Source organism: Camarhynchus parvulus, chromosome 2 (assembly GCF_901933205.1).
Source record: "Camarhynchus parvulus chromosome 2, STF_HiC, whole genome shotgun sequence".
Classification (NCBI taxonomy): domain Eukaryota; kingdom Metazoa; phylum Chordata; class Aves; order Passeriformes; family Thraupidae; genus Camarhynchus; species Camarhynchus parvulus.
Genome location: NC_044572.1, coordinates 100753824 through 100777964, shown reverse-complemented (window position 1 = coordinate 100777964; position 24141 = coordinate 100753824). Strand labels below are relative to the sequence as shown.

Genomic DNA, 24141 nt, shown 5'->3' with positions numbered 1-24141 from the left:
AAAAAGAATATTACACTGCTTCATGCTAAAACTTTTCAGTGGGAAGGCAGCCCACTGAAATCTTGAAATCGTAAAATCTGTAGTAGTCAAGTGAAGGAGAAGATTTCTCAAAATAATTTTGGAAGGTATAATTTTATTATTTCATTATCCAATTTAATTTTATTATTCACTTTAGGTATTTTAATTTATTTTAAATTGTTTTTTTAAAACTTCATAACTGCACTAGCAAAAACTGTATTTTTTTGTTCCAGATGAATGAGCAGGAAAGAATACTATTCAAATACTGAAGGTGTCTTTTTATTACCACAGAAATTTCAAATGGAGACTCAAATGCCCACAGTGGGTATGCCTATACATGAGTCTTTATCTGCTTTGACTTAAGAAGTGAAAATATATGCACTGGCCTTTCATTTCACTGAGGAAAATGTTTTCTTTTTATTCAAGCAAGCTCATTTGTCTAAATTTATTTTTTTCCAAGCTGAATTTTAAATTAAAATTTTTACAAGCAATGCCACACAGCTTCCATTTAGTGATTCCTTCTAGTTTTAAAAATGAGCACCATGGGAGCTTAATTGTTTTATTAAATACAATAAATGCAGACAGACATGTTCTTGAAACTACCCTGTGGCCTAACTGTAAACATGTGCCGTTGTTTGGTCTTTGCACTTCAGTTGTTAGTGCAACAGGATTATTAGAATGTATTTGCGTGTTAAAGAGGTGGGTTAGAGTCCCAGTCCAAGGGAAATTATATCTTGAAATCGCCTTAAGAGCAGGGCTTTGTTTTCTTGCTGGAACAAGCCTTTCAGCTGGTGTTGTGAGAGGCTGGAGCCCATTGGGGTGGATTTTCAATCCATTATTCATGATTTTAGCAGAGCTCTGTTGTGGTGGGACGGGGAAATCATTCTTTACTATCCAAGGAAAAAGCAGGTGAACTAGTAAGAATTGCGCTGACTAAAACAAACAGGAGAACTAAAACAGGTAACATGGAGCAAACATCTTATGGCAACAAATGGAAACCAGTGGGAAAAACGGTAAATAATTTTTCACCTGTTGATTTCTGCCAATGGAATGTCCATAAATGAAAGGCATTTTTCTCAAGCAATTGCTTCCTGTTTATTCAGAAGCAAGAAGACATTCAGAAGAAGAAAAATTTCTCTCTTTCAAATGACCAGATATGGCTTGGTACATTTGATGCCTGATACTCTAAATTGGAGCTGTAGCTCTCTTCTTTCAGAGGACCTCAGTTCTGCCTTTTCCTGAACAAGTGTATATCAAAGGCAAGAGCACTTTGCATTTCAGATTTTGGTTATTTTCATACATGGCTTTTAAAGACTTACACATTTAGTTCTGTGTAGAAAATACCATAAACTCTGTGACGCTCATAGGTTATGGAAAAAGAGCCACTGAAGGGAACTCATGTAAAAGGAGTGAATTGTCACCAGAGATTTAAAATAAAAGCAGATAGGCTGGAGAAGGTGAGAGCATGTCTTAAACAACACGTTCCCCACAAGGTCTAGTAATAAAATAGGAATAGCATATAAGCCACTTTTAATATGTTTATCAGTTCTCCTTACTTATCATGCCAATAAGGAATGTATAAGTCTAAGTTAATTACTGGGTTAAGTGTGGACCAACTAGATACAGTGATGTGTAACTTGGGTAAGTCAATTTACCACCTGCTTTGAATCAAAACTTCTGTATGAATCCATTTGGGATGTATGAGGAGAATCTTGATCTATATTTTGACAGTTCTATTTTTTAACTGGTGCTCTTTCTGTGCAATTTTCATAGCTCCATGTGAGTGTTTTTCAGCTGGATGATTTTTGCAGCAGCTCCCAGCCATGTGCTGATAATTTGCACATTTATTTCTCTAGTTAAAGGTTTTGTTTTTCCAGAAAGGAAACAGTGAACGGTTTATACATTGTGACTTCTTTTCTTTTGGTAAAAAAAACAGCAACAAGAACCAAGGACCACATAGAAAGTTGCATGTCTTATGTCCACTATTCCTCCAATGCAAAGCTGTGGGAAGAAGAAAGATAAACTGATGCTGTGATTATTCCTTCCCACCAAGATTAGGGGATGCAAGAATAATTTACTTTGATGTATTGTATTCTTTCTTGCTATGTAAGATTCTGTAGAGGTTGACAGTGTAATGGCTTAAAAGACCCTTTATGATGTAAATCTGGATATTTGAGTCCCAACTGAACTTGGTGAGACTTTGTGTACTATCCCTAGAATGAGATGGATTTTTAAAGACTTGGAGTGAAGTGTTCTGTGTTTTCCCAAACTCAGAGGCTTTTCATGTAAGCACAGACAAACAACCACACAGCTGCCTATTCTACACTAGCAAATGAAATATATGTTGTCTATTTTTAAGGGGTGAGAAGAAGAGTGCATCTTCAGAAGCAGCCTCTGCCAATTCAGTTAGGTGTGAATTGCATGTAAAAGGTATAACAAAAGGTACTGGAAATTTCTTTCTGACGAATGCAATGGCCAGCTGTCAATCTGTGAAAAAGTAACAATTTTAAAACTATGTGTTCAAATGTAAGGTCCAAATATCAAAGCATTATAATGTAGCTTTAGAGGAGCAGCATAAAATATTCATCTTTTGACTTGCTTCGAATTGCATGCAAATGCTGGAGAGCATCATTCTACCCTGCCTCCTCAGGCCTTATTTTGTTTGATCATTTCTGGGGGGAAAAAAAAGCTTAAGAGAAGGATTCCATGAAATTTCATTTTCACGGTTGTTGCATATAAATTGATTAAGTTTGCAGGCGAATTGAGGTTGCAATTAGCTATGGTAAAATGGAGAAAGCAGACAAATAAAACCCAGCCATACCTTGTCTTGGATGGCAATTCTGTAAAAACAAGTCATGGCAGATATGTGGGATTGTGTGAGCTGCAAAGTAACCTAAAAAGCTGTCAACACTCTAAAAGGTGGGGAAAGGGGTCGGTACAGTGGGGGAGCGGTGGTGAAGTCCCCAGGATGACTTTTCTCGATGCATCCTCTTGAAGTAAAGACATCAGCATGGATTAGCTTGTTCTGGAGTGATAACAGGTGAGATCAAAGGACTGAGCAGAGGGATTTGGCAGTGCCTGTCTGAGGGGACAGAGTGGAAATGTGTCTGGTAATGCAATAACTGGGATACATGGGAAGCTGTTAGTTGGTGTTGGGCTGTGGATGAAGTGCAGCTGTTTCCGTGGTGCTGTGGTAGAGTAGCAGTAACTTGTAGTCCCCATGGTATTGTGTTTGTATGTCTTGTAGTGAGTGTGTGTCAGTTCTGTGGTGTCAGCACATTGTGCAGTGGCTGTCGTGTTTGGGGTGTCTCCTGTTCCTCATGTAGCACACTCCTTCATGAGAACAAAGGAAACAAAGGATGGAATATAACAGGTTATCAACTGTTGTGTCCATTTTGTAGTAATGTTCCTTTTCAAAACAAAACAAAACCACAGTTGTGCTACAGACTGCAGCCTGCCAGTTGTATGATAAGGGACTGATTTCCACCTATAAGCATCCAGGCATCCATCAGAGCAGTATCAGGTACCTGAACTGCATACACAAATATTACATGATACATTTATAAGTTTTATTCATTCACAATCCTAATAGATTGTTTAGCAGCAATCTATTAGGCACTTAAGCAGTCTTACCTCCCATGATTTCAGCAGTGGAGCTATCCCAACGCCTCTGGTAGAAATGACATTTTAAATTATTATAGACTGTGAAGAGTTCTCAGGTTGCATTGGTAGGGAAAAGGTGTGCAGCTCTGCATTCATGCCCTAGCTGCTTTCCAACTTAAATCTACTTTAGGACTTACAAAAATATATTGTCCTTAAAGAGGCAAAGCAGTCATGATGGGATTTTGCCTTAGCATGTATGTAACACTGAATCTGGCTTCTAACTTCTTTTCAGTAATTCCAACAGTTCCCACATAATCCTAGCACTGAAGTTTCCTGAAATTTGGCTTTTCATGGGCTACATCTTTGTAAAAAAATTGGATGGGTTAATAATTTCCAATTCATAAATGGAAGGAACAGATTTATTTTTTAAATTATACATTAATGAACGGATACATTGGTTTTTGTTTGGCATATTCCTAAGGAAGCCTGATCAGAATAAAATTATGCAGAAATTCCTGATGAAAATAATTTTTCCTTTATTGCATGAGAGAATTAAATAAATAATTTACAAATGATTGTGCAAAACTGACAAATCCCATCACAAATAATTATTTTCAAATCCAGATTTTGACCTTATGCACTACAAAATGCCTGCAGACACATTACAGAGACAGATGAAATTGATAAGGCAGGTAATGTTCTCTTAGTCACTTTATGTGTACCTTTCAGAGGGATGAAAGTGTCTTTTTCTCAGGTACAAAACAGACGTGCACAAGTCAATAAATGACTCAAGTAAAGAAGGAACTGATAGTGCCCAGAAAGTCTGTGTAGGTCCACTATGGTTTTCAGCAGAGTGTGGTCCTGCAGGTAGTTTTTGGGATACTTCCATTTGACTTATCTCATTTTTCCCTAGCGGAGGGGTGTGGAGTGTCTGTTCCAGGGAGAACTACGTTTTGAATAACCAAAAAGTTCCAACAAGGGCTGTGTGGCCTGAACAGCAGCAGCTGCTGGCTTTGCCCTGGGAGGTGGGAGGAGTGGTGAGGAGGTGGATGCCGGGGCTGGGGAAATGGCAACACAGCCCAGGAGAGCAGTCCCACGACCTTTGTTACGTCCTTGCAGCTGCTGAGGCTGGAGCACACAGGACGTGGTCCAGCTAAGAACTTGGGATTGCACTTGGAAGCCTGAAGCAACCCTGTCATTAAGTACATTTTTGCTCTGGGAAGTGGGAGTTTGGTGATGTAGTGCTTTCTGTGGTCACACACGTGAAGAGGATGGCGTCCAGCCGAGCATCGCTTTTGTACAGATAAATCAGCTTTGGCACCAATCTGAGAGACACAAAGTGAAGGGCACAGAAAGTTCTGATCAGAAATATAAGTGCCACAAGATTAATTACTGTAGTATAAATAATGAGATCTGACTCTGCCTTCTTGGATCTTTATTTTTGAGTTAAGTAAATTTCAGGAGTAAAATTGATGGGATGCTAAACTTAATGAGAACATAAAATTGAAGATATTAAGATTAAAACAGTATTGGACCTGAAAGGGGGGATACTTAATTATTTTGGTCAGATCTCAGGCTCACACAGCTTATCACTGTGACATTTTTGTTGTAATTATTTTGAGTGGAAATCGTAGAATGAAGTTGACTTGTGCAAGAACTGTCTTGTATCTGAAGAAAGGGATCTTATGGTTTAATAAATGCTATCCTATTAACTGCCCTATCAAAACTGTTGCAAATTAATAAATAATTAGGTTAAATATACATGCATTAGATTCATCTTGTGCAGAGGTGTTGAAATTTTACAGCTTTGATTATGATGAAGAAATGCACCACCAAATACATAATCCTGCAAACAGGAGTTTCAGCTATTCAAGTCCAAACCCAGAGCAGAGGCCTGAAGAGAATATCCAATATGTAACATCAGCATTCCAGTTTTAGTTTCCAGAAGAAGCCACACAGGAAATTCCCACACAGATTCAGGACATTGTTATTTATTTGCACACTGTGCTTTGGTTTTAACTATTGATAATCTTGAGTTGTGCAGATGTCTGTCCCGTGGCTCTTTTCTTTTTCATTTTTTTTACACCCCTGAGACACATTATCTGCTAAACCTTTCCCTTTGTCCTGCTGATGAGCTCAGGGATTCCCATGTTTTACCTGTACAGAATGTATCGATACAGGAGCTTCAGGCTCAGCTTGAACAGGAGACCAGACTTCACCGAGAGGAGCAAGAAAAGTTTTCAGAAAGGATCATCCAGGTAAATCCAAACCCCACCTGCTGGGAGAGACGCATGACCATGATGTGTGATGTGAGCCCTGTTTGTCAGGACTGTGGGAACTTGTGTCCTGATGGCTGTGCCCGTGTGACCTCATCTGAGCAAAGGAAGAATCTGGAATCTGGGGAAATCTAAACTCAAGCCCATTTTGCCACTGCAAATCTGGATTCTCTGCTTGGTGGAGAGAATTTTTGTCCTCCCCTCTGCAGGGGAAATCGTGGTAGAGACATGAAATACTGGATGGAGAATTCTGTCACCCTTCAGCTCTCTGTGAGCTGGGGAAGGGTGTGTTTGATCCCTGGGAGCTCAGTTCAGCTCCATACCTTATTCTGGCACCTCCTAGCAGAAGGAAAATCCAGCACCTCTCTGAAGTCAGAGGAGTTGCTATGCACACATAGCTGAGAAACAAATCAGGACATTCATTCTTGTATTTCTCAGTACTGAGTGCTTCCAATCTTCTTATTAATAGCTGGTGAATAAATCATATTTTTTTTACATGAGCTCTCCCTGCTCTTTTGAAAGCTGGAACAGATTAGTCAATCGTTTTCTGATCTCTAGCTCCTAGGGCGAAAAAATCTGCTGCTAATTTCTGCAGGCTGTTTGGCTCTTAACTCAAGTTTTCTTCTTAAATTTACTTCATGGACTAAATTCAGCATAATTGTTGCATACTGTAAAGAATGTTTCCTTGTGCCAACTAATCTCTTTATGCCCAAATGGTATCTCTCTGTTTTTTCATAACTAGCTTTAATTTCCAGTTGATCTCCACAGGAGCTTTCCACTGGAGCTTTTGAAGGCAACCAGTCAATTGATATCCTTCCTAGTTGCCTCAGCTGTGAAAGCTTTTTGGAAGCTATGCCTGTCTCCTAAAGTTCTTTTCTTTTGCAATTGCTATCCATTGAAAAAGCATAGCACTCTATGAATCTACCTCTTCTAGGGTCTTCTGCAAGAATTCATGACCATAGGGATTTGAAATATAACAGCTTGTCAAAATGATGAAAAATGCACCAAAATCAAAGCTAGCTGTTCATGTTGATAGCCAGCAGAAATAGAAGAATAAAAGAATCTTCTGGATTCTTCTTTTTTTTTCCAGATTATGCCCGTTCTGTTGATAAAGTTCCTTTTTTATCACCTTCCAGAATTTCTGATGGAAATTACTCAGATTTTTTCTGTATTTAACCATAACTTTATTTGGTGAAAGAATGGTCATCAACATCAAATTTACATTTTTCTTCCCGTAAAAACTAAATTTAAAATCAGCCATTCTTTTACTTTTTCATTTTTAGGAATGTTTAATGACATCAAATTTATGTGTGCTAGCAGTGTATAATCTCCATGAGTGTTATTAGGAGTTGTGTGTATGTTTTTTTGAGTCATTATGGCTCACTTTGTTCCAGACTGCTTTTACACTTCATTTTAAGGTACACATTTAAGCTAGCCACTACTGTAAATAATTTCAATTTAATTGGGAACTTTTTAAGGCATAGTAGCATAGATGCTAAAAATTTGCATTATGCTGGAGCACATCATTTAGAAGGCAGGCAAGTCCTTAGGAAACTATCTCATATGGACTGGTAGCCTATTTCAGAAGCATCTCAATGTTGCCATGAAAATCAAACATATATTTCTTAGTGGTATTTATTGCTAGGGAGTCCTAGTCCCTGAAATATTCTTTATTCTTGTGTGAGCATTGTTTGTTGCAGGGCGTGTTCCAGTGGTTTGGATTGTTGTGGTCATAAGTGTACTGTGGCTTTCATAGATTTTATCTATGGAGCTGGTCGGGAAAAGGAGAGGCTGTTGTTCTGCAGAATGGAAAATAGAAACTGGCACCTGTAAACAGACTCTGTACTAATTTTCCATCTGCATTTTCTTCATCTATGAAGAAGCCACAGCTTGGTTGAAGTGGAAACACTTTCTCATCTATTCACAATATAAGATATCGTGCAACTAACTTGTACAAGTTCTGTTGGGTGCAGGTCATGCCATGGTTTGATTTTTTTCATATATTGAGGCAGAGGTCACGTTTAAAGAATGGTGTTTCAGGTGGCCTTGCATTGAAACAGGTGTAGTTATACATGTCCTCTAAAGAAATGAGCTTTTCTTGGTGATTTTAGTACTAAGGCTGAGACATGTCAAATGCTGGTTAGCAATGTGTTCCTGTCTCTTCAGTTCCTGCTTGTGTCCCAGATCAAGTCATGCCAGAATGAGAGACTGCTTACTGTGGTATCATTCAGGTGCCTTCAAGTATGAACTGCAAGAAGTGGGGGACCAGTAGTGGTACCTGAGGTACTGGAAGTGTTTTCTTTGGAAGTGTTGCCCTTCCAGAGGCAGAGGGAGATGTAGCAACTGTGGACAGATTGAACCTGTGCCTGTAGGGGGAAGTTGCAAGGCAAATATTCCGGGTTGTCTGAAGGGCAGCTGTGGTCCCACCAGCCAACAAATGGCTGCAAACGCATTAAATAGGTGTGATATGTGCAGCAGTGTGGGCTGGTCCCTCTGCTGGGAACCTACTGCAGAGATACAATCAAGAGAGGGAGGAAAATATGAGTGTTGTAAAATGTTTAACCAGCTTCAGAGCTCTTGTGCATCTTTGAAGTAAATATCCACTTCCACAGCAGGTTACTTTCATATGGTTATCTAAGAAAAGCTTATCATCTGCTATCCTCTAAGTTCCTCATCAGTCATAACTGCTGAAGAACTTATTGAGCCAAACTCAATAGCTGCTCACTACTGGTGAAAATTAGAGATTTCAGTTTGTCTCACCCAGTGAAGAACAATTCCTGGAGACTGCCCCAGGACATCACCCTGTTGACATGTTGCCTGTTATTCCATTAAAGCTGGAGGAGGAGCATCTGCAGACCCTGCGGAGAAAAGACTTGGAAGTGCAGAGCTTGACTTTGCAGAACAAATTGGAGGAGAAGACCTGGAGTCAGGAGAAAAATCTGCTGCAGCAGGAACTCAGGCATTTCAAGCAGGACACCTTTCTCCTGTATGTCAAACTGAAGTGGCTGCTGAAACACTGGCGGCAAGGCAAGCGAATGGAGGAGGAAGGGGAGGACACTTTAGAGGTAACTGTCCCACCTCAATAACCCAGATGAGAACTGGGACCTCCCTTCTTCAAGTGCAGACTTGACATATGATGGGGCACCAGCAGCTTTCAAATTGCACGTATGTTGAAAGGGGATTCAAATTAAACATGAAAGCTGGTGTTGGCTTGTACTGAACTATATTCTGCATGATACGTTACAGATCACCCATCTTTAAAGCAAAACCCTTAACTAGTACAAACAGCTGGTCCTACAATACTCTCACAGAGTAAATGAAAAATTAATTAGATCTGAAAGATATGACTCCTGAGTAATTTTTGAAAGAAAAAAAGTACATTAGCAAGGTGAGGGAGTCAAATCTGTTTAGATGGATTGAGGGCTGTTGTTTTTCTCATCCTGTGCACAGTGTGTTCTTTACAAAGCCTTCAGCAATACAGATGGAGGGAAGCTCTGTTTCTGTGTTGGCAGGAGAATTATACAGCTTCATGTGGGAACTTACAGTGAATCATCCTTATTTGTTCCCCTTCTCCACACACGCGTCTGTCGCCGTCAGCAGCAGTACATCAGTCGTCATCGTGGTGCTTTTCTAAGTAGAGGCTAAATCAAGATCAGGAATTTCAGAAGTACATAACAACCTGGAATCCCCAAGCTGACACATCTCAGCAGGGGTATGGTTGCCAGCCAACATGCACTGTGAAGGAAGAGTTGAGTTGCACACCCAGGATTACCATTTGCTTCTTAGCTAAAGAAAAAAAAGTGTTTTCCCATTCTGACATTTTTCACTAAATTCTTCAGAACAATAGATTTGTTTTGCAGGTTCATGCAATTCTGGTAAGCAACAAAGTAATTTTTCTCAATATTTCTGGTCCTTTTATACATAGTGTTTTTCAAGGTTTGCTGCATTTGGCAGTACAAGTAACCTTTCAGGTCTGGTCGGAGTGTGCTTAAGCTGAATACTCCAATGTTTTGTATTCTTAGATAAAGGTGGATGAACATCTTTAGATTCATCTACTGTGGTAATATGAGTAAGAAACATGAGATGAGAAGCTATTTAAAAATAATTTGCTTCTACTTTACTTCAGCTGTGTTAATTTGCTTCGGTGTAAATTATCTCATCTTCTAATACCTAAAAGCTTTCATTTATTGACTGTTTGGATTTTTTAACTGATTAATTTATTACCAGCCCAGTTTTATTGGAGCCATGCTTTCCTCACACTTTGCAGAAAATAAAATAATCAATTTGGATACTTCCTAATCTCCATTACTTTATCACACAATACACCAGTGTCTTGTATGGTTCTTGATTAATGTGTGGTGGATTATATCCGTCATGTGACATTAGACCCATCCCAACTGCATAAATCCCCTGTGTTGCAGGCCTGCAAAGTGGTGTGTTCACACACTCAGTAGATGATGTATCACCCAAAGATCAGTTCTGTGGCCTGAGTTGAGGTCAATATATGCCACCACAGAGATGCAGTCCCTTCCCTTAGTCCTTCAGTAGATTTCTGGCCCCAGAGGTAAATGGGAAAAGCATGTTCCTATGTTCTTCCATTCCTGTGTTCTTGCATTCTAGATCGAGCACCCTGAGGGCCTCCCAGACTTCAGCATTCAGCCTGAGCAGAAGGCAAATGATGCAGAGCGAGAGGAGGAGGAAGAGGATGTTGTGTTTGCACTGGCAGATTTCTCCCAGCATCCAACCACGGAGAGCGCTGATCACGGACCACAGCTGCAGACTGCAGAGTTACTGCAGCAGCAGAAGCAGGTACTACACCATTTATATATCTTGCCCTGGGAATGGAAACTGTGGATTTTCCAAGAGAGTTCTGTGCTGCTCTGTTAAATCACCTAGAATCATACTTGTGTAAATACTTCTAGCTACACAGCAATTACAGTGGATTTCATCCATTATATTTATATTTAAATTTAATCACGAGCCACGTGATTACTGTTCTTCTGTTGACAGATGCTATCAGTGAAAAATCCTATTTCCTCTTGTGGCTGCTTGCCCAGAAACATCTATCAGTATGTGATGGTTTGCAGAATTTACAGGCTCCTCTTGTCTGAGCACATCTATTGTACTCTGCTGTCAAGCTTTTAGCAAGAACATGTGATTTTGTTTCCTTTAAATAATTTAAGAAACTAGCACATGTATTTAATGTTTCCCTTAGAGATGATGGGAAAACAATGTAAGAGTTCCTTCTTGTCACTGGGCTTGTTTTTAAAAGCCTGAAATCAAATCATATTAACTTTTCCCTGGCATCTCCTGTACCCTGACTGTGTGTCAGAGCACTGCCATATATCCTAGCTTTTTCCTTTGTACATTTAACATACTAACTATCCTAATCCATTTCTAACAATACAAATAGAAAAAGGAGACAGATTTATTATATTTTTTAAATGAAAACCATTTGTATGAGACCATCCTGTTACATGGATTTATTTGCAATCATAAATAGAATGGAGCAAGAATTCTATGTGAAAAACAAATTCGGGGGAAAAAATCTTCAGTCTTCTGACGTCCCTTCTTTATCCAAGCCTTTGACCTGGCAGCCTGCTCCACAGTGACAGCTCTCAGGCAAACATGTGCTCCCTATGATCACAATACTTAGCCGGAGTCACTGCAGGCCTGGGGATTGTGTCTCTTTGCATCTGAGCTCTCCACCTTGAATTCCCCAGACCCTCATGATTATGGACAACCTGTTTTCTAACTGCCTATGCGTTGCAGCAGGCAACAGGAAGTCTCTATCCTATAAAAGGATACTCTCTAACTATTATTTTCTATGAAGTGTGCTAACAAGTATTAATTTGATTAGTTTGGCATTTGGAAAAGTTCTACCTTGCTGGTCACCCAGACCCACCACTGTCTTCCTCTCAGCAAGATCTTTGCTGGTGAAAGGCTCAAGAGCATCATGCAAGAGATGCTCTTGAGCACATCATCTGACTACATTCCATCTGTAGACTGATTTATTCTGGAATTAGTAAAATAAGTATATACCAAAATGTTGTTTCTTTACAAACTCTGTCATGTACTAACTTTCCATATAGAGCTCTTAAAATAACCAAGAACATTCAAATGAATTATGTACTCTTTGAAATAATCATTGCTTAGACATTAATCTCAGTTAAGGTGGCAGAAATAGGCAGTAAATTGATTATAATTCATTTTTATTAACATCACAGCAGTTCCAGCTAATCTTGCTTGAAGAATTGATCCATAGGAACTGACCACATCTTGGTACTCCCCATGATGATGAATAGTGCATGATATCCCAATGAACTTGTCAGGATAAAACAGATTCCTTGCTCCCCAACCCAGAAAAAAAGTGTTATTTCAACGCTGCAAGAATTAATAAGTTTGTAAATATTTCTCATTTTAAGCACTATTTGTTTTGCTTGCACACGCTAGGGCATCTTCTCACAAGCCCTGCTGTGCTGAAAAACACACTGAGTTTTGGGAGGTTTTCTGCAGGTTCCTTAAGCCCACAACTGGAAAAAACACTATTTATACAGAGAATTTGGAATGACTGGTGCAGCTGGAAGTCTCCAAGGTTTGCACCTGCCCAGAAGAACCCAAAGTTGCTGGATCTGCCTGACAAGCTCCAAGATGAAATGCATCAGCACTTACTTCACATCGGGAATGAAACTTTTAGTTAGTCTAGGAGTGGCTGAGATAACTAGGTCAGAAAAAAAAAGGGCTTACAGTAACCTGAGGTTACCCATATTTATTTTTAACATTTAATGTTAATATTTAATGGCTTGTGTTTTCAGACTGCACTCTTGCTGCTGACTTTCTTACCCTGCCTGGAAAGTGGAATTGTTTTGAGAAAAAATATAAACCCAAAGGCCATAATTTCAACAAGCAACTTTTAATTTTATATTGCTATGATTTGAGATACTCAGCTGGCTGAAAAGTACACCAGTCTGGCTTGTCTGGGATTTTTATTTGGACGGTGTGTGGAGGGATATAGGCAAGGCAGAGCAGAAAGGGGAGAAAAAAGCTAAGCTGATAAGAGGCAGAGTAGGTCTGAGAGGGGTCAGTTCATCTTTTCCGGTATGACATTGTCTCTTGGCTGGTAGCTGGGGGACACAGCAGAAGTGCCAGGCAAGGTTAAGAGCCAGGCTGGAAGTTTGTTTGTATTTAGGACACAATCAAGCAAGTTGGACAGCAGAGGAGAACAGCCTGTGGATAAAGGAAGAGCTTTGTTTCAGTTGAGTATGAAGGGTGAGATGCCTGTTAGATGGTGTTAAGATAAGGGAATAAGGACTAGAGGGTTTATCCGTGGTCCAGTGGAAAAAGCTTCTGGTTTGCTGTTTAGGCTTCCGACCTCCTGTTTTTAATTGACTGCTCTACCAAACTGCTTGTAATACCAGCCTGTGGCTGAAGTCTTCAGTGAAATTCTCAAGGGAAATTCTCAGAGAAAAATGAATTGTGATTGAAAGCAGAACCAAACTGCCAACTGTTCTTGTCCAAAACTTTTCTAGAGCTGGATGCTCCTGTTTCTGTGGTTGACTCAACTTCGTAAATGCTCCAGTGTTCTGGAATTTAATTGGAGTTTGCTACATAAAAGTTTTGTTTGTTGTCAGCTGTTTTTTCTATAAATCCAGAGCTATGGATACAAGTCTTTAAACTTTTGTAAAGCCTTTTTAATTATCTTATTTTAGCCTTTGCAATTATCTTGTCTTACATCAGTTGTGAATCAGTGAGATTCTTCTAAGCTTTAAATTTTAGAAACAGCTAAGGTGCTTAAGAGCCACCTCCTCGCGTGGAAGACTGTCCAAAGAATCACAACCATGCCAGATTTCTGCTGTGCAACATGCCTGAAAGGAAGGGGAAGACTATAACAATACTTGTTGAGTATTTACAGGACTTAGTCTCATGAATAAGCTGTTTTGCCACTAAAATCTAAAGCATGGCTAGATGTAAGCATTGTATTTCAGAGCACATTCTTTCAAAAGTACTTTCTCTGTTGTCCAATACCACTCCAGTTTGACAAAAGAAAAAAAAATAATTTCACAGATTTCTCCAGCTTCAGACTATAAATACAGAGTCATGCAGAAGAGACTTCTCTGCAGGAGTACAAAGTATGTAACTGAAATTGGATTTATATTGGCATGGTAATTAAAATGCCAGCAAGCCAGGGGGCACCTGGGGTAGTTGTCTCATCACAGTGACATTGATGTAATACCCCTAGAAATAAGAAATGCCCTCAACACTGTAGGCTACAAACCTGCAATGAGGCTCTTTTGTCTCCTTTATGTACTAGTCCATATCTTCTTTCTTTGCAAACCAAATTTTATAGGACTTTACAATTATCAAATATATGCACAGGAATGAGAGTTGTAACTTGCTTTGGTGTCATTTGGTTTTGCTTTTCTTCTGCCTCATTTCTCTTGTGGAGCCTTTTGACTGCTTTTCCAGAGAAAGGTTTGTACAGCACACCAGAAAACACAGAACGTGGCTCTTGAATGAAAGCACTTCCCAGACATTTGGAGTCAGGGTTCCAAAGAGGATGAGACCAGATTTTGATGCCTCCAATACCCAGCAGCTCCTGTTGTGACATTAAGGGCAAAACTTCAAAGGAGTTCTGATTATTACACAAGGGGCTTGAAATGTTTGGAGAATTTAGCCTTAATTAGGTGGTAGAATAAAAATGCATAGTGGAAACATAAAATCTCATTGCATATTGAATAGTAGGTGATCTTATATGCATGATGGAGACTGCTGCTGGATAGCAGGAAACTGCTAATTGGCATTAAATGTTAATGGAATTAATTCTGCTTCTGTGTGTGCATTTCTTGTAAAACCCCATCTTGTACACCATCACTTTTCATTAGCCCAACCAGATAGGTCAGTCAATGAGCACCTGCAGTCATTTCCCTACATCTAGCATATTTTTGCTGATGTATCAAATGGCTTGGAAAAAGTAGACCACGTTTGTTTGCTTTTTAAAGAAAAAAGGCACCTTGGCATGTATAATTACTGAATACAAAAATGGGTCAGGTGGGTTCAGTGATGCCAAAAATCTGGTGAGCATATGAAGTCAGCTTAGTTGTCTGCATAAAATTTTATAAGTATTGCCATTGAAAAAAGCACATGACAATTACTTAGATTTTTGCATACTTCTGTTTACTTGACTTGTCTTCAAAGAAGCCTCCATGTAGTTACTGCATGAAATTCCAGGTAAGAGGGAATGCAGGAAGCCTTCACTTCAGAAAACAAATTTTAAAAAAATTTGATTAGACTATCGTGCAAGGATGGAGACAATTAATTTGAGTTAGGCCTTCCCAATGGAGTTAACATATTCCTGAGAACCAGGTAATTAAATGCTGATTTTTTTGAGTAAGCTTTCCCATTTTTCTGCCCCTTGCTGTGTCTGCTAGTCAAGTATAATTTTCATAAAAGTATTTTCTAGTCAGGATAACTTGTCAGATACAATCTCTGGTTACTCCCTGGTGTTTGAGAGGCTTATTGGGAATATTTGATTTAAATTTTTGACAAATAAATCATATATTTCTGTTTTCTGATTCAATAACTGCAAAAAAAATTCTTTTACTAATCCAGAATGAATATTTAGAAATTTTGTTTTGATATTTAACTTTAAAATGGCAGATTTTGCAAGTGCCCAGAGAATGTGCAGAAGGTAAATGCCAAAACTAAGGAAAATGAAATAAGATTTGAGTAAGACTATGGGATGTCAGCTCTGGGCTAGACTTTCAACTTATCTCCACTCTTGGCTTCTGGCTACCACAAGAGCTCTGACAACATTTTCAGCATGGCCATAACACTCTCAACAAGACATGAATGGAGGTTTGCTCTTTGATCCCCTCTGCAAGAGGGAAGGGGCCTCCCTGGCCTTCAAGCCTTTGGCACCCAGAAGGTGCTGCTGCAAAGCTAACCTGGGTGCAACTGCCTGGTGTGGAGCAGGAATATGAGGTACAGACTACTGAAACACCTTAGCAGAGATACTCAGCTCAAAGCATCACTGTATTTCCCAAATCAATTTTATCTGATAATACAAAAGCATTGAAAAGTTATCCCCTTTCTTTTTATGTAGTTTACAAATATTTGGCATTTGATACAGAGCAATGACTGTATGTGTGAGGCAGACATGTAACTATGCAAAAACCTCAGCAATGATACTCTAGCTTTTGTTTATAGTATTAAAAAAAAAAGTTATTAATGATGTCCTCAGTCCAGAAAGATGCTTAGTGCCTTTTTCAGAGTAACTGAAGTATTTTTGGCTTTCAGGAAGCATCAGCACTAGGCCTAACGACAAGAGAATCACAGAATCATTTCGGTTGGAAAAGATCACCAAGTCCAACAATAAACATAATACTGCCAATTCCACCACTAAACCACATCCCAAAATGTCACATCCACACATCTTTTAAATACCTCCAGGGATGGTGACTCAACCACTTCCTAAGCAGCCTGTTGACAGAGAAGACATTGCTATTCTTAGTTTCCTCATGCAAAAGTTTGCCCAGGCACTTTCTCTTCCATGCAGTGGACACCAGCCATTTTTTGTCCTAAAAAAATGAATCTGGGGATTAAAGCCAGCATCCAATGACAGCCGCACTTTGTCTGCTTTGTTGTGCCAGGCGAGCGAAAACCGGAAGCTCCTGAACGCTCTGAAGGGTTTGCTGGATGACTTCCGCTCGGAGCTGCGGGACGAGGAGCGGGAGCGCCAGGGGCTCCAGCAGCAGTACGCCCTGCACAAGGCAGCCTGGGAGGTGGAAATCACTGAGCTCAAGTGTCGCCTCCAACAGGTAACATGCCCTAAGTCCAACACCTGGAGAGAACAGCTGAGGTGCTTAAAGAAATAGGAAATTTACTGGGGCAATGTTCCTCACTCAGGGCTCACCAAATGTGGTGGTGTTCGCAGGGGTCCCAGGACAAGGGAAGAGACAAGAATCTTGACTCCATGTTTCAGAAGGCTGATTTATTATTTTATGATATATATTAAAAGAAAATGATATATTAAAACTACAGTAAAAGAATAGAAGAAAGGATTTCATCAGAAGGCTAGCAAGGAAAAGACAGGAATGATAATAGAATCTTGTGATTGACCAGAGAGTCTGAGACAGCTGGACTGTGATTGGCCGTTAATTAAAAACAACCAATATGGACCAATCCAAGATGCACCTGTTGCATTCCACAGCAGCAGATAATTATTGTTTTTCTTTTCCTCTGAGGCTTCTCAGCTTTTCAGGAGAAAAATCCTGGCAAAGGGATTTTTCAGAAAATATCATGGTGACAATTTACAACAAACTGAAGAGGGGCTTTAGTCATGCATTTTATCCTGGTGTCTGAAAGCCCTCACCTGAAGCCTGATCAAAGTTTTGCCACTTGGGTTGCCTCTTGGATTTCCAGTTGTCCTACTACAAGGGCACATACAGTGGACACTGTGTGGCATAGGTGAGAACAAAGGAACTGAACCTCTTGCTGTATTTTCTCAGCAGAGTTGGGTGGTGATGTATCAGCTGTGGTAATGAGACATGTGGGTGTCTGTATTTATTGAAGAGAAAAATGTCTTGTGGTTGGCATGCTCACAATTAGTTCATCACTGTGCCTTGGTATGTAACAACTGCAGTATCTGATTTATTGCAGAGAAAAGAGTGATTCAACCACACTGAGGTGATAGATCAATATATTGATATTAAACCAGCCATTCAAAGCTACTGGTTAGTGATGGAAGAGAAAGCTCTCATTACCTGCCATGGGATACTGTTAGAAGTATTTGTATAAAAGCTGGTTCCAGGTGTTTCAATGTCATGTATGGCGGTTCACAGAAAACAAATCAGCAAAGAACCCACAAGAATTTATTTCCAAAGCTGATGGCATAAAAGCTCTTATTTTACACATTGAGGAGGGAAGGGGTGGGAGAATTAGTACATTCAGATCTTGAGAAAAATTGTAGAGCTTCTCTGCAGAAGTAAAATATAATAAAAATATTCACTGTTGGAAGGGTGGTACATTTAGAAGGCTCTACTGAATTTTAGAGACTCACTGTGACACACAGAGCTGAGATGTGAGCACTGCTTTTCCTGCCCAGGTACTGCGGGCTGCTTTCCCAGAATGAAGGAGGCAGCTTTCATTTTTAGCAGAGTCTTCTCCCAGAAGATTCAAATTCTTAGTTCTACTGCTTCTCAGTGCACCAGCATTTCTGAACAATATATCACTTGAAAAAGGAAACAAAATCAGTTCCTGTTTTGGCTCCTTCTGAAATATCTTGGTGACAGATTTACCTTAAGCTCGAGATGGCAACAAAGAATGATTCTTAGAGAAAGTCTGACCACAGAACTGCCAAGCTTTCCTAGTTTGCCTTTGCATGGGCAATAAACTTCCAGGCTGCCACTTTGGCTGGTGTTTGGCACCAGGATGGTGCTGCAACTCCTACTCAGGGGTTTCCACCCTTCCTTCTGGGGCTTTTACCTGGCTCTTTGCTACCTCCACTGCCACACTGGAAATAATATACAACATTTGGTAATTACTGGGCAATGGGTGTTACTTGTTAGGGAGTTAGTGTTAGGGGCCAAACCCTGAGTATACTTTGAGAATTTGCATTGAGGACATGGGACCCATTAAGGATATGGGAGTCCCTCACTAGGACTCTGACCAATGGTCCAGCTTCAGGATGCCTGGGGGGAATATAATATATCATGTCATATCAAATAATATCATATCAATCATATATCATATCATATCATGTGGTACACAGGTGTGAAAAAGATTATGTCATGTCAGCTTTGTTAAAATAAGATGCTGCTCTTTCAAAATTGATTTTTTTTGTTTGGTCATTTGAAAGAAAACAACTGGACTCTAAATATTAGTGGTAGAAGATGTTGATGTTTTTAAGATTTCCTTGTCACTGCGAGTGGGTGTAACAGGATGTTCCCTGCAGCTCAGTACAATTTAAGTAACTCAAGCAATAATCTCTCAGTCAATTGTTTGGGGAGGCTGTTCCAGAAACTACTAAGCATCACTCCTGAATCCAGTCTGAAATTTTTTTGCTCAGAAAGTTTGGGTTTATTTTCCACGTAGGGCAAGGTGAAGGTGTTGTCCTTCTCTTTTGCTAGAGGAATATGCTTCCCAGCAGACCTGCTGCCTCTCATTTTTGAGGACAATGTTAACTCCAGAGGTGGAAATGAGTTTTTGCTGCTTTTCACTCCATTTCACCTGCAGAGCTAGGGGATGGAGATGTATCCCATTCTGAGTCATACACACATCTACTGAGCTGTCAACAGAAGGTCAGATTCCAAGGATAAATTCTTCACTCACTTGAACTTACACAAAACAATTGAGCACTTTTTCCCTCTGACAACAGTGCAGCACTGGCCCAGCTTGACCAGAGAGGTTGTACAATCTCTGCACTTGGAAGTTTTTCAGGATCCATCTGAGCAAAGTCCTGTACAACCCATTCTGACCTCAGAGTGTACCATGCTGGAAGGAAAGGGTTCAACTAGAGACTTCCTGACACCCCATAAAGCTTATATTTTCCTGTGAATCTATTACCTTGGGCTAGCTCTTCTGATCTGTTTAAGCTAACCCCTGATCATGAAATTGAAGAAGGGAGGGAAGGTGGTATCAGATAATTGCCCTTGAAATCAGTTCAGAGTCCAGAACCTCAGAGATGGGGGGGATGATCCTGGTGCACCTGCTGCTGCTGCTAATACCTTCTCTTGTTGGAAGGCAGGAGAGTCATACAAGAGCACCACTGCTGAGGATTGTTGTGGGACAGACCTCTTCAGAAGATGAATTCACTCTCCTTAGGTTTCAGGTGCACTGAGTGAGAGCACAACCGCAGGGCAGTAGCTGAGGACATTGTCCTGGAAATTGTCTCAGAGATAATGATGAGGCTGGAGTTTATCTCCATGTTTCCTTCATTACTGGTACCTATATTCCCATCAGAAAGATCATAACTGGTGCCTTAGGAGCATGAACTGGTAGAGCTTGAGAAGTTATCCCCTGTAGTTTTCACTGTCTTGATTTTAAAACTTTTTCCACTCTGAACATATTTGATCATTTATTGAGGTCCTAGGAGGTAATAATTGCTATTATTCTGCCATTGTCTTTGTAAAGTTAGGTCTTTAACTCTAATCCATTTTCAGGCACAGGTTTTTATTGCAGAAAGTTTAACATCCTAGTAACATTTGACTTTATTGCCAGCTGGAAGGGAAGAGTGAGAACACCTCCGGAGACACAGGTTCAGATGCAAAGGGAGCTTTTAAAAGGGAAAGAGAGGAGCACAAGAAGCTTCTGGCTGACAGTCACAGTGTGGTGATGGACCTCCGCTGGCAAATCCAGCACAGTGAGAAGAACTGGAACCGGGAAAAGGTGGAGCTCTTGGACAGGCTTGATAGAGACCGGCGAGAATGGGACCGCCAGAAGAAGGAGCTGCTCAGGCGGATAGAGCAGGTAAGGAGCCGTCAGGTAAGGAGTCATCTTGGGTCAGCAGTGCCTGTCTGAAAGAATGAGGCCATTGTACCATTACTACACTCAGGCCAAGCTCAAGGGACAGCATTAAGAAGAAGCACAGGAATGATTTTTCTTCCTTAGCTACATCAATGTTTCTCATGTTATGAAACAATTTATATACACAAGGGAGTAAAACGAAAATGCTCATAATCCCTATAAAAGACCACTTATGAGAATTCAGCTCTAGGTTAGAGGTCATTTCCCCATTTCAATTACCCTGGACAAGCATGGTCACATTCTGTTTGAAGGCTTCACTGCATCTCTGTGCTAGAGCACTCAACGCACAGAGTTACGCAGGGTTTGGTACACAGCTTCTTGCCGAAAGAGATTGTTCATCTATGGATTAGCCACCAAAGATGCAGCTGCTGCAACTATTCAGTCTCAACTGAATGCTTTTTCTCTGGCAAAGGAACACAGGGGTTAACATGAAGAGCCCTGACTGATAACAAACACAGTTACCAGTACTAAATATTCAGAAGAATATTTGCCTCATAAATTTTGTGCAAACCTCTGTTATCATTTGCAAATTTGGAAGCGCATACCTACCCCCTTGTTTTCATGCCTATCTGTATTTTCATCTGCTTAGTATTAGAGACAAATAATACCTAATGAATTTATTATCAGCCTGGAAGCAGCACAAAAAATGAAGTTTTATGAGGGGGAGTTAAAACACCGCTTTTGACTGAACATTGTTCAGATCTGAGTCATGCATTCCAGGAAAAGCAAGAGAAACAACTGAAATTGTGGGTCCTCGACTAACTGAACGCTTTCTGTCCTCAGGACAGCAGAAATGGAACCACACCAGACCTGTGCATGCCCTTTAGAGAGCTTTATACTTGAGAAAAGCACAGAGTGGCCTCCTCACAGGTTTAAATCAGTGAAAGTCCAGTGTAACTTCATGACCAATTTTTGCAAAGGATTCATTGTCTGTGTCTCATGTTCCCATGTCAGGGCTGCAACAAGAAGTTTAAAAAAAGAGACTAGGCTGGAAATATGAGTTCAAGACTAAACCTCAGTTTGAGCTTTGGCTGTTAAACCCACAGAGAAGCACTTAGGAAAATCCCATGCTCATGTGGGTCTTTCTAAAATCAATGCTGAAAGTGTAGGTCTGAGTGGGCAGTGCCAAACATGAAGGTTTTATAGACCAAGAAGGGTAATTTTTGAGCCTCTAAATTTTGAAATATCAGCAAACAATATTCTCAATTTTTTAATCTCCTATATATCTGAGGGGATTTGTGTGTATTTCACGCAGCTTTTTGAGCTAGTCTTTATAATGCAACACAGTAGTGCTAAGTTAAAACCTAAGTTAATCTCCTAACTTAAAATCATCAGAGCCTGTGAGCCGTATAGCAAAGGTCATCATACAAAGTTCCTGGCTTGCAGGGTTCAGTGGCAAAAGGTGCTTGGTTAGTTCTCCATGGCTGGACTGGGCTGGTTTCTAACTGTTGGGTTGTAGTGGCCAAACTACCTCCTATGGATTCTTCATGCACAATGAGAATTAAATAACCCTCAGAAAATTTTCCAATATACTAAGGACATAGACAGAAACTTTTCTTTGAAGAGTCACTGGTACCTCTTTGGTTGTTTCTTTTCCTGTCCTTTCAAATTGTGGGGTTTTAGGTATATCCACAATAGCTTGAGGGACTTAACCTGGTTAAAGACTGCTTTTTCCATTCCCTGGGAATGGGGCACATTGAAGGAAGCCACAGAAAAATCCCTGTTAATGTTAACCTAGCTTTTAATTCTCTTAAAACCTGACATAACCTCTCAGTGTCATCCTGGGAGAACCTACAAAATAGCTCTTAGCTAGTGCTGGAACTGATTCCTTTTGTTATGTTTCTGAAACCTCTGGGCTTTAACTATATATTTACTATGCAAACAGAGTTGTACACAGAATTGGCAATGAATGGGGGAAATAAAAAATATTATATCAAGCTAACTTCAGAGGACTAAGTGACCAGAAATAGGATTTGAAATATTGGCTTCCTGCCTACAAAACTTCATAACTCCATCTTTGCTTATAATCAAACATTTCCCTGTGTGACAGGAAGCTTCCAAATATTTGCAAGCTTTTAGTTGAATATCCTCTCAGATTGCAGTCATGCCCTGCTTTATATGGAAACAATTAGTATATCTCTGAAGTCCTACTCCCCAGGGTTTTGGTGTGGGTATTCCATGTATGGCAATACACAGAGGATGAGGAGACTACACCACTGTGTATATTTGAAACAAAGTCTAAGAGATAGCAGAAGCGTGTGTGCCACATTTCATTCTAATGCTTTATGCCAGTCTGCTTTCACACAGCTCCTGAATAATACATGTGTGATAAGAGGGAAGTCACACCAATGTATAAAATATATAAAGTATTTTACTCTGGATGGTGATGGGAATACTGCTCGCATAGAAAAAAGTGATGACCTACTTTATTCAGAGCTCACAGTTGTTGTTTTTTCTTTTTAAGTACTCTGTCACTTCATTTTCCCTTAGAGACTCTCCCTCCCCTGTACTCCTAAAGCTAATTGTGCACAGAGCACACTGACAAGTATTTCAACCCACAAGATCACCTATATGAAAAGTTATATATTTAAAGGTATAAACACATGGGGACTCAAAATTATTAGCTGTTATTAAAAAGTTAGGACAATATTTGTCACTTTAATTCTCCTGTCAGCTCTCTGAGGTTCAGAGAGTAAGGCAGTATTGGTACTGTTCTCTTATAAAGGTTTCCAGAACATTGTCCTTATAGGATCCCTAAAACTCTGAAGGGATTGTCATTGGAGCTATCTACAAAGAAAACATGTAATTACAATTTCTCCTTCCTTTGAATCTTGCTCATATGCTCAGGAATGGCCTCCAGGATTTCTTGATATATACCTTCCAGCCCCTGCCTTTATAGGACACTTCCTTTTAATAAAACTGTTTCAGGTTTTGTATATCATGAGCAAAACACTGAAGATGCATTTCCATTTTTGTAGACCTGAATCAAGAAAAAATCTCACTGTTTTCAGCTCAAGTGTAAATTTAATCATTTGAGACCAAAAATGGTTTGGTCTAAATTAAGCAATATAATGTCTGTTTATTTTTCCAGACACAAGCAGCAAGATGAGTATGTTTTGTAGGTTTTCAGTTTCCAGGGCCCTAGTGAATGAATTTTGAATTGCATTTTCAGTTTATTGTCACTAATCTTAACATGCTGCTCGAGCAAAACATGAGAGTTCTTATCCAATTCCTGCAGTCATTTATCATGTTTGAAATTATCACTTCATCCATCCTGTTGTATTTACAATTAAAAGAGAATCTGATCACATAATCTAATTTTAATATTGGCAATTTCACTAATGGTTCACTTTTTGAAAAGTATAGAGTTAATGGCTTTGATGCCCCTTCTATAAATACGCATTTTCTTTGAACACGTTCTGCATGCTTAATTCATCCCTTTGACAATGTTGTTCTGTACAAATACTCAACTTTCCAGCCATGCATTCAGGCTAGGCCATTTATAAAACAAAGCTTTTGGGTTCTTTTAAGCATAATTTTCCACCTCTGGAAAAAAGTGTTATACATAAAAGTGAAATCTTTGTGCTGCTGAGCAGAAGAAAAATGTCTTTGTTTTAGAAAAAGTCTTTGTTTTGATAAGAAGGCAATTCACACACCCTTCCATTAGCTTCTACTTGTACTGCTATCAAGATTGCTTTTAAATAACAGTCTGTGTTGATTT

At 39.7% G+C, this 24141-nt stretch overlaps 1 protein-coding gene across 4 annotated transcripts in view; it reads left to right on the top strand.

Moving 5' to 3' along the window:
• Nucleotides 1–24141, top strand: part of MTCL1 (microtubule crosslinking factor 1) — a 102279-nt gene that overhangs the window by 64180 nt on the left and 13958 nt on the right. For 2 of the 4 annotated variants that reach the window (XM_030944130.1, XM_030944129.1), the window contains 5 exons: nt 5787–5879; nt 8732–8962; nt 10518–10706; nt 16547–16714; nt 20115–20363. In XM_030944130.1, the coding sequence (XP_030799990.1) occupies nt 5787–5879; nt 8732–8962; nt 10518–10706; nt 16547–16714; nt 20115–20363 (930 nt within the window). The remainder of the gene's footprint in view (nt 1–5786; nt 5880–8731; nt 8963–10517; nt 10707–16546; nt 16715–20114; nt 20364–24141) is intronic. The other 2 variants (XM_030944131.1, XM_030944133.1) reach the window with 1 other exon arrangement.